Raw genomic sequence first — 16,512 nt, 5'->3', positions numbered from 1 at the left:
GAGAGAGAGAGAGAGAGAGAGAGAGAGAGAGAAAGAGAGAGAGAGAGAGAGATTTACTGGGGTGGAAATCTTCCAGACCGACAGCCCGAGTGTTCTGCCCTCGGGTTTCCCTCCATCTGTAACGTGCACACAAACTAAATATAGAGCTAGCACGCATGTGTTCCCATGTTGTGCGCGCTCACAAGAGGTTTCATGAGCCAGTCAAGTTTCCACCAAGGGCGATGAGCATTGCTGCGGAGACAGGGGGCTCACCTCTGCACCAAGCAGCACCGTGCTTCACGATCACACACTCTGGGAATTTCGCATAACATGTAGCCTTGGCTAGCCAACTGTTGTGACTTGTTACTCTGTTGGTCTTTCCTCGTGAGCAACGTACTAGCCTACACATCTCTATGTCTTGGGAGGAGTTTCTGAAGAATGCCATCAGCGGAAATTGAAATCGTGGCTGTATTGTTGTGTGATGTTTCTTGCTACCTGTGCATCTTCAAAACTTTTCTAATTGAGTGAGATCAGCTTTTAGTGACTGTAAGAAACAATAATATATATTTGAACGAACTGAAAACTGGTGGATTTTTGTGGAAACTGACTCTTGATCTTTCCCTCCAGACTCTAATTCAGAAACCAGAGTAGAGAGGGGGTAAACATTTACATGACAGTAATGTAATTGTTAGATATGTTTTCATGGATTCTGTTGTGACTTGAATTGCCTTCCATCATTTCGATGTACTAAGATTTTATCGCGAAACACGATAAATAACGGTACGTGCACGTACGGAGACTGCGAGGAAGAGCTTAGTGTGTTGTTTTACAGAATGGGTGTGGCAGACAGACACTTCCAGAGTGATTCTCCGCCGGCAGGGTAGCCTAGACTCTAGTGAATCTGCTGTACAGAGGCAGGGTGACCATCACCAGAGGAGGTGCTCTTGCGCTGCTAGTGATCAGTCGATGGAATTACTTGACCTTCTAGACTCTGCATTTGGTCTGTGTTCACAAGTGACAAGTGCTTGTATGCGTCCATCCGAATATATGGCACAAAGCATTGTCATATTTCAATTTTTACAGATATAGGCCTAGTCAGCCTTGTTGTTGAGCTCAACGTCTAGACTAAAATGACTTGTCAACTTTTATGACTGGTTATAGTGATTGGTCAACTTTCACAACTGGTAATTCGTCGGAATATGGAAAAAAGCGTCGTTTCATTTCCATTTACCAATAGTCAGCTTTGTTGTTGAGCTCAGGACCAACCCCCCACACAATGGTTTCTTATCTGCTGTGCCCTTGTTGCCTGGTCCCGCGGGCCCTGAGCTTTTATCGCGACACCCAGCAGGTAGGCTACACACACAGGGCTTGCTGCATGCTCCAGTGGGACAGTATCAGCTTTCATTCAGCTCTGGGGGATTGACATTTGTCGAAGAAATGTACTTACCTGGAAGAGTCGAGTGGAAAAACAGAATAAGTCCATTTTTAGGAAAAAATAATAATCGAAACACTGTGACCATCTGGCATCTCTCAACTTTCAAAAGTGCTTGTAAAACTCCCTCTGAAATCATTATTAAGTCATTCTCAGATTATATTTTTTAACAGAAAATCAAGGTACGCAAGTCCTTCTTTCAAATAAAATTTAAAATAAAAGCTAAGCCAATATAGGATTAAATGTTACTTACCCTGTTTTTCAGTGGTCCGCCTTCACTTGATTGGCAATTGGCCATTCTGTCTATTGATATTTTACAGGCATAACTGGAAATGCCGTAGCTATGCTGACGGATCAGGACAGTAATACTATACACACTCAAATTTAGTCTTCACATGTGTTTTTGATTTTAAATAAAGCATAACAAATGTCAATTATTTAAAAATTCTGAGATGATAGTCATACGCTTTTGAATTTATGTTGTGTGCACAGTCTTTACTGAGGAAACTTACAACATGGAGTACTTTGATAATAATAAATCTTTCTAAGAATTAAAGAATAATTCAAGGCATTATAACACCAAAACAAAAATTACTCAAGCCATTCCTCATGTTTACTTAGGCCCTCGGTTTACTGTAAACAATTAATTTGGATGATTGGGTAGTTTGGACTGAGGAATATTTTGTTCCCTGCTTTTTTGTGGTGACTCTACGGATGTGAGAACGCTGTATATCTTTGAGGTGATGCGGGGTATAATTATTGTCATCTCCAAATTACACTTCGTTATAATAATTGTATAATAAAGTTGAGCTGTATTTGATTCTGTATAAATCTCATTCATGTACTCTTGAAATTGTCCAAGACAGCCGTGCGCCCTTTGTCAACGAGATGTGTCTTAGGCAGGTGGACGTCTTGGACAATGTCATTATAGTGTTTTGAAAATTGCACAGGGGAAGATTGGTTGAAGTACTGGTGATTTATTTGACAGGTGGTTGTTAGAGCAGGTTCAACTGTACTTAAATTATAATGGCTTTTAAAAGGTGTGAGTTTGATTCCTGTATGAGGAGGTTTTAAAAAAAAATAATAGAGTATCAGTATCGTGGTCTGTCTGTTGGGACATTGTATCCCTCTCAGCCCGAGCTTGTCCTCTCAGACACTGTCGAAGCAGCTTGTTGCCTAGATAATCTAAGTATCTTGTATCGATTGGGCGATAAAAGTAATAATTATGATAAAGATAGTAATTTATCATAATAATAATAATAATAATAATAATAATAATAATAATAATAATAGTTTGTCTGTTAATGTCTGATGATGAATAATTCATCTGCAGAGGAGAATGTTTCTCTTACAAGGAGCGAATTTAAGAAATTTATATATAAAAGGGTTAAGATGACTTAGTGGTTTCTGTAGTGGCCAGTGAGATCAATTCTGGCAGATAGGAGCCTGTCACATTTTGAGCACTTAAAAGATTGGTTGTCAATCACGGATGTGTGATGTGCAGCTTGCATGCTTCTCTCTACTTCGGGTGTAAAACATTTCTAAAAGTACAATTTTTTCCGAATGTATTTTGTTTGTTCCACCAGCTGTCTTCATCCAGTCAGATGGCGGCCGCAGCAGCTGTGGCAAGTCCCCCTCACTGCACACAGATGCCTCCGGTGAGCACACCAATCTTTGGTCCTTAAATTATTATATCGGCAAGCTGATCAAATGTGAGGCGTCGTGGTGAAATCTTGTGCTCGTCAAAATAATGAAATCAAAGAAATCTGCATTTTTCAGACCGTTGGGCAATTTTTTTCTAGTTTTCTTTTTTTGGCTTTAAACTTTTTATATTAATTTAAAAACACATTTCTGTGTGGATTTTACTGAAAAACATTGATTAAAGGCACAAACAATGTCAATTTTCAGTTTTCAAGGACTCTCAAGCTATGGAAATTACCAAACCTTTGCTGCCATTTCCTCGCTTAAAATATTCACCTCTGAAATCAGGCGACCCTGATACCTCCTTCAATTGCAAATATTTCGACTTCTATTCAACATTGATGGATATTTTTTTTCACCAAAAACAAGGCAAATGAACAGGCTTTAAGATGATATCAATAACCCCATATGCCCAAAAATTGACAAGCGCCTGATTCCATCGTGTCGAAACACAAATGTTCTAAGCCCAGAGATCAATATATTTTTTCAGGAGAGAGGAGAAACATTATTTAGGGGACTTTACTGAGAAACGTTGAATAATCGCAAAAAAATGTAAATTTGTGTCTTGACGTGGTGGAATCAGGCGCTCATCAATTTTTGGGCAAATGGCATTATTGGTATCATCTTAAAGCCTGTTCATTTGTCTTGCTTTTGGTGAAAAAAATATCCATCTATGTTGAATAGATGCCGAAATGTCTGCAATTGTCGGAGGTCAGGGTCGCCTTGTTTCAGAGGTGAAATTGGCGAGGAAATGGCTGCCAAGGTTTGGCAATTTCCAAAGTTTGGTAATTTCCATAGATTGAGAGTCCTTGGAAAATGAAAATTGACATTTTTATTCCTTTAATCAATGTTTTTCTGTAAAATCCACACACAAATGTGTTTTCAAATGATAAAAGGTGTTGAGCCAAAAATAGAAAATCATTTTAAAAATTGTCCATTGATAGGAAAATGCCAATTTTTTAAATTTCATTATTTTGACTAGCGCCTGATTTCATAATGATGCCTCACATTTTCAGTTTCCAAAGACTCTCAAGCTATAAAAGCCATCATACTTTAGCGGCCATTTTCTAGTTAATTTTACCTCTGAAACCAGGGGACTCCACCTCCTTCAACCACAAATATCTCGACTTCTATTCAAGGTAGATGGCTAATTTTTAAAATCAAAAGCAAGACAAACAAGCTTGGAGCTGATTCCCATAACTCCACATGCCGAAAAATTGACGAGCGCCTGATTCCACCACGTTGTGACATAATATATATATTATTATTTATACTTGTCGTTGTTTCACCAGGGATCAGAGACCCCAAGAGGTCCCTTTTCTGCCCGTTCAGAGGGTCAAAGGTTAGAGGGCGTGACTCAGGTTCATGCAGCGGCTGTGAATGGAGACCGGCAGACTCTGTCTAGGCTCTTAGCGGGTGAGCTTTGAAGTGTTGTATTCCCTTGGATACTGCGGGGGTTATGTTCCACCACCTTCCGCGATTGGAGATTTCGTGAAGTGGAAATTATATAATATTCATTACTGTTACATAATTCACACTCTTAACTTATTCGCTACGCATTATTTTCGGCTTGTGGAAGAATTTTTTTTCGGGAGGGCGAATGAGATAATGACTAGTGGGCAGTTAAAAGGTCTTTGGGGCCACAAATTCAAATGAATATCAACGTATTATATACCAGTATTTTCAGTATGATACATCTGTAATGTTTATTTATGTATTTTTCAACTTTGGTTCCTGTAAGAGACGATTATGCAACACAATGTTGATTGAATGCGGATAAAATTTGAAAATAAAAAATTAATAATCTTTGGTGAAACTCAAAAAATATGTTTGCACCTAGTCAAATGATACATCAAAATAACCATAGCTGAATATAGAATTGGAAAATATTGAAAAGTTTGCAGTTATTTACCTACATTCCATAATATTTGTACATTTTGAAACATCCGATATTGAAAAAACAAATAAAAATTTTATAATCTTTAAAAACGATCACAAACAGAAAAAAACCCACCCGTATCTTATATGGAATTATTCAGAATTGCATTTGGAATAAACCTATACATGTCTTGAGTGGCACTTTTTTTGTAATTTTGTCAAAAAGTAGTGATTTTGGGGAGAAAAAAATATTTTGACAATTTAGATCTAGACCTAGATCTAGTACTCAAAAATATTGATTTCTCAATAACAGTGCATTGGCAATAAGAGTCCAATCGTATCAATATTATAAAAAAGAGTCTTACATTTCTTTAGTGGGTAAAATAATGATAGATTTTGTTGTGTAAAATTACTAAGACCGGTGTCCGGGCTATAATTTTGGCATTGTGATAAAACAAAGTCGAGTAAACTACGAAATCGCGTTTCAAAACTGAATCTAAATTTCCGGTTTTCAGTGGAAGTCAACATTATATTATGACCTTTATTTTAACATGGATATGTGGATTGGAATAGAATCTAAGCTAAAATTGAAGATCGGTTCTTGAGCCTCCGGGGGGCGGCTTAGCGTACTGACGGCACTTAGCCGCGCCGCCCCCCATGGCTCGGCGTAGCGAATGAGTTAAAAACCCTTCCTGCACTTTTATAAATTTCTCCCTGGCTATTATAAACAAATTTTGCATTTGGAATATATATGAGAGACCAAAAGTATTTAAAGAATGAAAGATTTGTATGTCTTTGTTAATAATTTTACCAAAATTAGAACTGGTCACTCTTCACCAATATTATAGTGGGGCCGCTTAGCAAACCTATTGTGCATTTTGTGATACGAGCACCAAATTTGGCACAAATGTAGGCCCTACATTAACATATTGAAATCATTTTCAGATATTGGGCCACTCGGTTTCTCTCTTTATGGCCGCCATATTGGATTTCAAAATGGCCACCATTTGAAATCTACATTTGCAATTATCTCTGGGGCAAATGCTGCTATTGACTTCATTTTGGTGTCTAAATGTATGTTTTTGGGGTCAAGGAATCCAATGGTAGCAATCTGCTTTGCGTATTTTTACTGAAGGGTCGCCATATTGGATTTCAAAATGGCTGCCACTTGAAGTCTACATTTGTGACTATCTCTGGGTGTAATGCTGCAATTGACTTCATTTTGGTGTCTAAATGTATGTTTTTTGGGTCAAGGAATCCAATGGTAACAATCTGCATGGCGTATTTTTACTAATGGGTCGCCATATTGGATTTCAAAATGGCTACTTTAAATTACATGGCAGCTTCTCGATCTACATTTGTCGTTATCTTGTCGCTGTCACGTGTTTGGAGAAGCCAAGCCCTTCACAGTGTTCCCTGGAGGATGCCAAGAAGAATCTGTTGCAACCGTTGCTGCTTGCCTTAGTCAGCATGATCCTAGAGGAACCCAACATCAAGGACCATATGGCAAACACTAACCCTGCAGCAATTACCGCTGCCTAGATACTGAAGTTCAACAGCGTAAAACACAAGCAAACACGTGGCACCACATCATCCACCCATGTCAGGCACAGTGTTGCACAGGAGACCCCACTTCCAACGTACATTGGGATGATATTGCATGCTCATACACACAAGAAGGAATTGGTCGACAGACTGTCACACTTTGGCCTGAGCATCTCTTATGATAGTTTGCTCTAGCTCTCAGCATAGATGGGCAACCATGTCCACCAACAATTTTACAAAGAACAAGTGGTCTAACCTCCAAAAGTGCGCAGCGGAAGTGTTCACAATTGCCGCTGTAGACAACATATATCACAATCCTAGTGCAACAACATCAAAAGACTCCTTCTATGGTGCCGCTATCTCCCTCGTACAACATCCTTCTTACACTGGCGAAGGAGTAAATCAGAGCATGGTCGTTGCTGGAGAATCTGGGGATGCACGGTCCAAGACTGTCGCCCCTTTGCCGCTCTAATATACTGATGTACCCCCTGTCACTAACAACATCAACACGTCACCTGTCCCAGCTGCTGGAATTGCGTCATTGACCAGAGGAGGCTTCAAACAGTAGACTGATGAAGAATACCAATGGTTAAGGGAGGGGGGGGGGGGGGGGGGGGGCTACACCTGAAGGCTATCTCGCTTATTACTGGACCAAATTTTACCAAATTTCACACATATAACAAGCATAGTAAGGAATCTTAAAATCCGCAATCAAATTTGAGAAAAAAGTTTCATTTCCATGGATACGCCGCCATATTGGATTTTATTGACATGTCTTACGTAATGAATACCGCACTTATCGCTCATGGAAATTGATTGTTTTTTTGCATGCGTGTTCACAAACATTAGATCTAAAAATACATCTGTTGTTTTTTTCCTAATCGAATTAGAAAATTTTTAATGAATTTTTTCCTGAGGTAGCATTCAAGTTTGCGAAAAATCCATAAAAATCCACACTCCAGACACCACCAACAAAAATCTGTTCCATATATCAAAAATTCAACAGACATTTTTAGTATTACCTCTTCTCTTCATTCTGTGAAAATTTCATGAAGATTGGATGGAAAATGGTGGAGTTATTAAAAAAAGTATAGAGAAAAGTCGCATTTTGAGAAAACGGCCGATAAAGAAAAATAAAATACTGACTTTATGAGTAAATGGCGGTTACAAACATGCCTGGTATGGGAAAAAATACGGTTTCTGGAGATTCTTATGCCTTGAAATAGTTGTAGGAGAGGCTGAGGAAGCTAAAAATGCCTACAACTCAAATTCCATGATTTTGAGCCGAATTTTGATTTTGGGGGTGTAGCCCCCCCCCCTTAAGCGGTACAAAACACGCCCTGGGAGACAACACTGGTACAGTGGACAATGAAAACACATCTTGGGTTGCATTTCATGCCAGCCGACAGCCCCCAGAGGCTACAGTCATCTGCCCCAGGTCGCTGCTTCCACTCTTCCTGGAAAGTGCCCACACTGTGGCAATGATTAGGCATTCAATGGAAGTTGTGAAGAAAGCTGTAAAACACCTGAATCCTGGACAGACACCAGTGGTCACCTTGGATCAGCCACTGTTTGCTTTGGCCAAGCACGTAGAGTGGAAGTGGCCAGAGAGTTATGGTGAAGAACATATAGTGGTGATATTTGGTGGTCTCCACATAGAGATGGCAGCACTGAAAACACAGGGGGACTGGCTGCAAGGGAGTGGTTGGTGGCAAGCACTTGTGCAAGCCGAGATTGCGACAGCAAGACTCATTCCTGCCAGCATCTCATGTCTTGCGCACAAGAAGGGCATATCAAGTGACTGCAACAGCACTGTACATCCTGCAACCACTACTGTCTGGGAGAAATCAGGAATGCAGAGGACATTTCCGCGTTTGAAGACTGGTGTCGCCGGAGACGAGACAACATCTCCCAGTTTAGCTACTGGGCAGCTGTGCTGGAACTAGAGCTGTTGGTTCTAGTGTATGTGTGTTCTCTCAGGCTGGGATCATTGATGATGTACCTCGATGCTCTGACAGAGCTGGTCACCTGGTTCCACGCACTAGATCACACCCACCATGCTAGGTGGATACCAGTGAACCTGAAGAACATCGCCGAACTCACTACCAAACACCCAGACGTAGCCAGGAAGTTCAGTGAAGACCATTTCACAGTTGAGAAAACAGAGAGGGTGTTCTCTTTAATCCCGATTGACCAGGCACATGAGCAGAATAATGCCTGCATCAAAGGAAACGGTGGCGCAGCTGGGCTCACTGACAATCCTAGTTCCGTTCGTCGCTGGATTGTTTCAAGACCAGAAATTTCTAGGGTGATCGAAGAATTCCAGGTCGGGAGCCTATACTGGAGACAGCAAGCAGCAGACACACATCATCATGATCGAACGTCAAGTGTACATGCCTCTTTTGTGAAAGATGTTCGCTCTCTCGTCGGTGTCATAGAGGAGATGGGCAACCCATTCGAGGAGGAGAGTCAGGAACTAGTCATACTGGACACAAAGGACATCGCCGTGGAGACCATGATGAAAGCCAAGAGGATTGGTCATGAGCAGCCCCAGGCTTTCACCAGAGAGTGTCTGTTGGACAGAACAAAGGCAGTGGACGACCCCATTCCTCATAACAAGCTGAAGGTATTCAGCACTTCCACTCCAAGAAACAAGAGTAAATGTTAACAACAGTTCGCCTCTGTCAAAAATGACCATGAACTCATCGCACGCCTGTACATTGGCTGGCAGATGAGGGGTGGAAACCTTGAGGAGTTCTTTCGTCACAAGAACCAGGCATGTGCTCCTGCACTGTCTGCTGGTGGAAACCTCTTCACTTGTACCAAGAATGATCTCATCACAGACTTGGAAGAAATCTCCGACGCCAAGACAGAGACTCCTGTCACTATCTGTATATTTCTTGATGGAGCAGCCATCATCCAGATGCTGAAGCTGGCTGCATTAAAGACATTTGAAGACCAGAGCATGCTCCTCAGATATTCATCCCATATGGCAAAAAGACTTCGTGGGCAGTCTGGACGGTACTGCCAGAACTCACTGAGGCGCTGCTGCTGGTGTCGCCCGCACCACGTAACATACCAAATGATGCAATGTCCATCATCAAGAGGCTCATGATCTTGTTGTTTGATCGAACCAGTAAATGCACGGACAATGACACAGCCAGGAGGAAACTCTTCGCAAGGAAGAACGATGTGCAGCTGATCCCTCCAACGAAAACAGCTTTAGAGGAACGTGTCAAGAGGGGAGTGTATTGAGGTGTACTTGTGTGGGGTGAGATACTTTTGCCAGCACCAGAGCTCCCTCCACCAACCAACTAGGGTTGGTCAATGACTGGAGGACAGTACACACCATACTGGACCAGGCTACCCGAGGCAGCTCGCAGCTGCATCTGCATTTGGCTGGTGTCTTGCAAATGCCATTTCTGGTGTGTGAGGCTCTGCAAATGCAAGACGACTGCCCTTTGTGTGTGTGAAGGGGACTACACATGACGATGGGTCCACAACATACATGTACTTGTGGCAGTGCTGAACTTGTTAACATGACACTGTTAATGTACAGGCATCTTCAGTACCGATGTCTACCTAGCCTCAGATACCAGACCATTGAAGAATGTCAGTTTCCACCTAGCTTCAGAAATTGGATTAGACCGTGTAGCATGTCAGAATTGTACCTAAGACATTTACAGACTAAAAACTTTTACACCCTTTATGCTTTCAAAATTGAGTCGATAGCGCCGTAAAACACATACCCAATCAATCAATCACCATGCTTTCATATAATCATTCTTTTCAAAGTATCGTGTTCACTCTAATATTTTCCTAGATCATTTTATATAACAGAGTGCGAAAGATAACACATTACGTTGAAATTGGTGCCATTGGATTGTGCATTGAATTTTGCATAGGATTAGATTTGTGCATTAGAATTTTAATTTGTGCATTTGATTTAGATTTGTGCTTTAGAAGAATTGTGCATTAGATTGTGCCCGGGTGAGAATAACCCATGTTTCGCTATTCTCATAACCCGTGTCTCGCTATTCTCACCCCCTCCCTTGTTTTACCTGAAATGATCCAAGAGGGATCAGGGCTGAGGTTACTGGGGCTGATGCTCCATAGGATGGTGTTGGTGTGTGAATAGACATAGATCTAGATCTAGTCACTGTCAGGGTTGTCAAATTGGAGCCAAATCCCAGAAATTTAGTTCTTTTGGATGGTGTCTGGCCCGGAGAATTTCATTTGGCTCTCTGGCTCTTTTTTGGCTTCAAACTCCAAATGTTCAAGAAGAAGGGGACAGAAGAGGCCAGAAAAAAAAAAAGAAAAAGAAAGAATAAAAGAAAAAAAATGAAAGTGAAGAAAAGAGCTTAAATTGTTTAAATTCATTAACTAGTTAACATGATTTAACGCCCTCGCCCATTTGGTCTGAATAATTTACAACCCTTCAACCGTCGTGCAAGAGCATATATAGTCTCATGCTCGTGTCTCGTTATGTTCGTACACGCTCTTGTAAGTTTTCACTAACCTGTATTAGCTGTTGGTATAGATCCAGTTTCGTGTTTCCTCGTCGCTGGGCCCAGCTCGTCTGAAATATGTCTTCCCTCTAGCCTACTGACACTGGAAAACTTCTCGTGAGTTGTCACCGGTATAAACAACTCATGGGCTGAATGTAATTTTTGCCACATTGAATTTTGGAAGGCCAAACCGTGGCCTACACTCTCTGTTCCTTGAACCATAATGTATTGTGGGCAGAGAGGCCAGCCATCGTTAAGTGTGTAAACAACGAATGGTCAGGCCGGCCCCACGTCCCGCTCATTGTCGGTAGTGAGCCTTTTTTTTTACTAGAGAGGCGAAAAATGCTTTTACATTGTTTTTATATGTTCCCAACCCACCAAGGGCCTGGGTGATTTTATCGGCCTGCGAGAAGTCATGGGGGGAGTTCACACCTCATGCCCACACAGGGGTGGGAGCTATTCTCACCGGGGGGGGGGGGGGGGGGTGAGAATAGCGAGACATGGGTTATTCTTACCCGCGGTGAGAATAAAGGTGGCCTTTCCTTTTACTTATTTTACTTAGATCTTTAAACCCCATCAGATGCTGGGAGCGTCTGGCAGTAATAACCCTGTTCCTCATCGAACGGTGGGAGGGAGCGTCCGATACTAGATCTAGTGACAACTGTTTCGTTTTATTTAATGCTAGTTTTGCTTGTTTTTCGGAACTATTCCCGAACCAAGTTTTTTAGTAAAGACTAAGCCTTTGTTTCCACCATTTAGAAGTTGGAGGCAAGCTTTTGGGATTATAATGAGACATAATGCACCAGGTTTAGGTGACTGTAGAAAAAACTCCTGGAATCGGTGGAAAAAAACTCAGGGTTTAAAGAATAAAGTTTGTTAAAGATAAAGTTATAGTGATTTTTTTCTTCTGATTTTTACCCATTTTTATCTCTTTGACGTCTACCAATATATTCTCCACGTAGCCGGCAGTTACGGGGACCTGGAAGTGGGCGACCAGTTTGGCCGTAGCCCCCTCATGTACTGTGTCCTGGCCGACCGGCTTGAGTGTGCCGAGATCCTGCTCAAGGCTGGTGCTCAGGTCAACTTACAGGATAGAGGGGGTCGCACGGCGCTACACTGGGCTGCCCATAAAGTGAGTAGTCTTGGTTTACTGGGAATGAGTTTGTGTTTGTAATTAGCTACTGGTGACAGGTCCTACAACTTTTTTTTTAACACTCAAATCTGCCTTATAAGTCGCCTAAGTTATCAGTATTATAATCAATGTAATATTTTTATTATCATTATTATTATTATTATTACTATTATCATCATCATCATCTTTGGACAATGTGTATTCTGGGTACTCCAATAACTTGCAGGAACAATTAATTATGTGTCGCTGGGACCTGGTTGAGCTAGAGAGACTGCGGTTGGACCATCATTGGAGCATGAGATGGTATCAGAACTTTGTGAATGAAGAGCTCAACCCCGTTGCTGAAGATGCCACCATGAAAAGGAGGATGTCAAACATATGAGGGGCATACTAAAAGTTTTTTTTACCTAACCATGAAGGAATAAAGGTAAAAAGCTGAAATTTGGGGTGAAAGCCAACAATCATCTTCCTAGAATGCATGTAAATTTTGGGGAATTTCCACTTACTGGTTTTACCACCAGTGCACTGTAAGTGAATGGGAGCATGTTGTTCTCCAGTTTCAACATAAAAATTGAGCACAGGGCTGTAATGAAGCTTTTGTTCTTGCAAGGCAAGCAACAACAGGATATTTTTATGAAGGTGCATGCCGCATATGGAACTGATTGCCCATCCTATGCTGTGATGAATTTTGGTGTAAAAAATTCAAATGCGGATTCGTGGACATTGAAGATGGCCACTGTGATGGTCGCCCAGTGACAGCAACAACAGAAAAGAATGTGTTGAAAATCAAGAAATTTGTGTCGTCTGATAGGCAGGTGACAGTTTAACTTTTGAGCAAAGATACTAGGCTTAGCATTGGATCCGTTGAACGAATCTTTAATGAACATTTGAATATGACCAAGGTTTGTGCGAGATGGGTCCCACGTTTGTTGACTCTTCCTCAAAAAGTGCAACATGTGGATTTTTATTAAGAATTGCGTGGTCTGTATGAAAAGGATAAAACTATATTTTTTTAAAGACTTGTAACCATGGATGAGACATCAGTCCACCACTACGATCCTGAGTCAAAATCTGTATCAACGCAGTGGAAATCACCCTCGTCTCCAACACCAAAGAAGGCAAAGGTGCAACCATCAAGAGGAAAGTGATGCAATCAGTTTTTTGGGATCAAGGAGGAGTGATTATGACAGACTATTTTGAAAATGGATATATCATCACCGAAGACCATTATTCTAACCAGCAAAAAAAATTACGAGAGGCTATAAAAGAAAAACACCGAGGAGAGATCCGAAAAGGCATTTTGCTGCTTCACGACAACGCGCAAGCACATACTTCAAGAAAAGCTGCCGAAATTGCGCGAGAAAATGGCTATGAAATTTTGCCACATCCATCCCATTTTCCAGATTTAGTCCCATCTGACTTTTTTTTATTCTCCAAACTAAAAAAAGGATTTAAAAGGAAGGCATTTTGAAAGTGATGATGGGGTCAAAGAAGCAGTAGAGGGCTGGTTTCCTGACATAGAGAGGGTCCTTATTTCTCAAGGTCATACACTGATAGCAAAAATGTGTAACTCTATGGGAGGCAACTACATAGAGAAAGACCAAGCTTAGTACCAAATTTCAGCTTTCTTCCTTTTTTCTTTCATGGTCAGGTAAAAAACTTTTGGTATGCCCCTCGCATGTTTAAATGTCGAGGAACAATGGCAACTCGAAAGGAGTTATTTGGACGAGGGGAGGTGCCTCTGAGTATAATGACAATGAACCGAAAAAGAGCCACGCTCTCACTCGAAGATTTCTTCGTGGAGTCCACCAGGCCCATTAAGGAAACCAAAAAAAGCCCATCATCATTATTATTATTTATTTATATTTTAAAAAAGAATTCTTATGATCATCGTCCAGGGCAACCTACGTTTCATGAAGCTGCTGTTGTCTCGCGGTGCCGACTGCCGGGAGAAGGACAATGAAGGCCAGACGGGCTTACACTTGTGCACCCGACACAAACTGCCCAAGTGCATGGCGCTGTTGCTACGGCAACTGACTCCCGGGGAGATTGACGACCAGGACAAGAATAAGGTCAGAGGCCAGAGGGCGTGGGTCATCTTTTGCTGAGATACTTCACAACTTATACCTTGTGTGACAGTCCTTGGTTTTTGTTTTGTCTCTAGACGTTTATTTAATTATGAGGTGAGATTAGAGAAGGAGAGGAGGAATAGGAGGAGGAGGAGGAGGAAGGAGGGAAAGGACTGACTTAAATGATAGCCTCATCTACTGATGTATTTGTGAACAAGATATGAATTTTCTCTTCCTTACTAGTGTGTTTTCACCTCCTGATTTAAATGTGAATAACAAATGGAAAAAATGAAAAGTTTAATTTTGTCTTCCTTACTTATTGTGTTCATCTACTGATTTATAGGTGAATAAGAAATAGAGAAAATGAAAAGTTTATTTTTCTCTTCCTTACTTGTGTGTTTTCTTTCCCTTTTCAGAGAACAGCTTTGCACTGGGCTGCCTCATATGGGAATCTGGAACATGTCAAAATGCTCATCAAACAAGTGAGTGATCCTGGTATCTAAGATAAGATAGATAAGAAAAAGTAAGATAAGATAAGAAAGATAAGACAAGAAAGATAAGATAAAATAAGATAAGATACAGTAAGATAAGATCAGATGATACCTTATTGTCCCACTGGGAAATTTTCCTTGGCTGTACAGGAATGGTACAAACAGAATATCGTCGGCCTTGTGATAAAACCGGCTAACCCCAGCGAGGTAAATTTTACAGGAGAAGGAAAAAACTGTTTTATTTCAAAACAAAGGTGTTTAACGATAAACCAGTGCTTCAAACACCTATTAAAACACTTTACCTAAACACTGTAGACCTTTTTTTCCTTAAAAAATCGCTTTTAATGAAACTGCGTGGGTCAGACGGTTTTGTCGCTCAAATTTTCCCCGATAAAACCGACCAACCCTCAATTTTGTGGGTTGGCCGGTTTTATCAGGAAGCCACTGCTGGCCTCGAGTTTGGTTGAGTGCAGCCAAGCCACACTTGACTGTAACGTATTTGATCAGTTCTTCAATCATCGTGATCTTTATAGAAGAAGAAGAAGAAGAAGAAGAAGGAGGAGGAGGAGGAGGAGGAGGAGGAGGAGGAGGAGGAGGAGGAGGAGGAGGAGGAGGAGGAGGAGGAGGAGGAGGAGGAGGAGGAGGAGGAGGCTGCTACCGACATACTATCAGCTGCTGCCATTTCAGTGCTACAGAGTCAATTCTTGCAAAAACAGCAGTCACAAATTGGAACATTTAATAGAAGTAGAAGAAGCAGAACACAGCAATGGGTATATTAATCATATTTGAAGTAGAAGATCGAACAGGAGGTTCGAATGGTAAGGGAGAGCAGCTACAGCAACAACAACCACAACAACAAAAACAACAAAAACAAAAACAGAAGCCACAGAGAAGCTCTGCTACCTCAGTAATGGTTTGAGGGAAGTTGGCTTCATAATAATATATTATTATTATACAAAAAGACTTTTTAAGTATCAAAGAATGCGCCAACTTTCTCCAAGGTGCGTGGCTTGACAACTACTACATTATTGAGTTTTCTCAACAATAGAAGAGCATGTCTGTCTCACTCTGTGTCCTGTGGCTATAACAAGGCGATACGACAAAAGTTACCATTGTTTTGAAAGACTACAATAATCGACTTTGACTTGATCGCTTTCAAAACGTCTTACTGAGGCAAAGTTTCATGGTAATTATGGTAGCATCTTGGTACAACCGCCTTCAACTCCAGTAGATGTTTAAACTGGTTGGCAATTATCTTCAATCTGTCTTTCAGAGAGGTCCAGCAGTAACCGTCGTACATTGGGTGTTCAGCTTTCTTGATCCTTTCAGCGCCTGCCATCCATCATCAAAGTTCAGCTTGTACTGAATTTTAAAGACTGGAGTGTACTTTGATGCCTGCAAGTCAGTGACAGTAGGATCGCCTGCTTTTCTCCCAGGACGGATTGTTTAGTGCTCTCCGACCGTTGCAAAATCTTTGAAAAAGCTGTTGCCAAGGTACATAGCTTCATAGGGCCTGGAGATGCGTCTGGCTTGGAGCATGATGTTCACGTAGTCCTCTGGGATGTACATCAGTGTGTTTAAGAGCCATCGCTTAATAGTGCCATGGACTGAATCCACCTCCATTTGGGTATGGCCCTTGGTGAGAATTTCTGCTCAACTGTGATGTTAAGCTCTTTGGCCAGCGAGGCCATTGCACTCACCAGGGTGGCAGTTCTGTTTTAGTAGTTGCACCAATCACTGCAGATGATGAAGTGGTTGAAGTCAGTCACTTGCAATA

The 16,512-nt window shown here is 41.3% G+C and overlaps 1 protein-coding gene across 2 annotated transcripts in view; it reads left to right on the top strand.

Moving 5' to 3' along the window:
* Positions 1–16,512, top strand: part of LOC101851902 (inversin) — a 78,136-nt gene that overhangs the window by 12,119 nt on the left and 49,505 nt on the right. Inside the window, exons 1-6 of one of the 2 annotated variants that reach the window (XM_013089634.2) lie at positions 92–1,327; positions 2,998–3,069; positions 4,405–4,528; positions 12,006–12,175; positions 14,074–14,247; positions 14,661–14,726. In XM_013089634.2, the coding sequence (XP_012945088.1) occupies positions 1,256–1,327; positions 2,998–3,069; positions 4,405–4,528; positions 12,006–12,175; positions 14,074–14,247; positions 14,661–14,726 (678 nt within the window). In that variant the 5' untranslated portion in view covers positions 92–1,255. Of the gene's footprint in view, positions 1–91; positions 1,328–2,997; positions 3,070–4,404; positions 4,529–12,005; positions 12,176–14,073; positions 14,248–14,660; positions 14,727–16,512 lie in introns of those variants that run through there. The other variant, XM_013089635.2, reaches the window with a different exon arrangement.

The sequence above is a fragment of the Aplysia californica genome, unplaced genomic scaffold (assembly GCF_000002075.1).
Source record: "Aplysia californica isolate F4 #8 unplaced genomic scaffold, AplCal3.0 scaffold01003, whole genome shotgun sequence".
In the NCBI taxonomy this organism is placed as follows: Eukaryota; Metazoa; Mollusca; class Gastropoda; order Aplysiida; family Aplysiidae; genus Aplysia; species Aplysia californica.
This window is presented reverse-complemented; position numbering and strand designations above follow the sequence as displayed.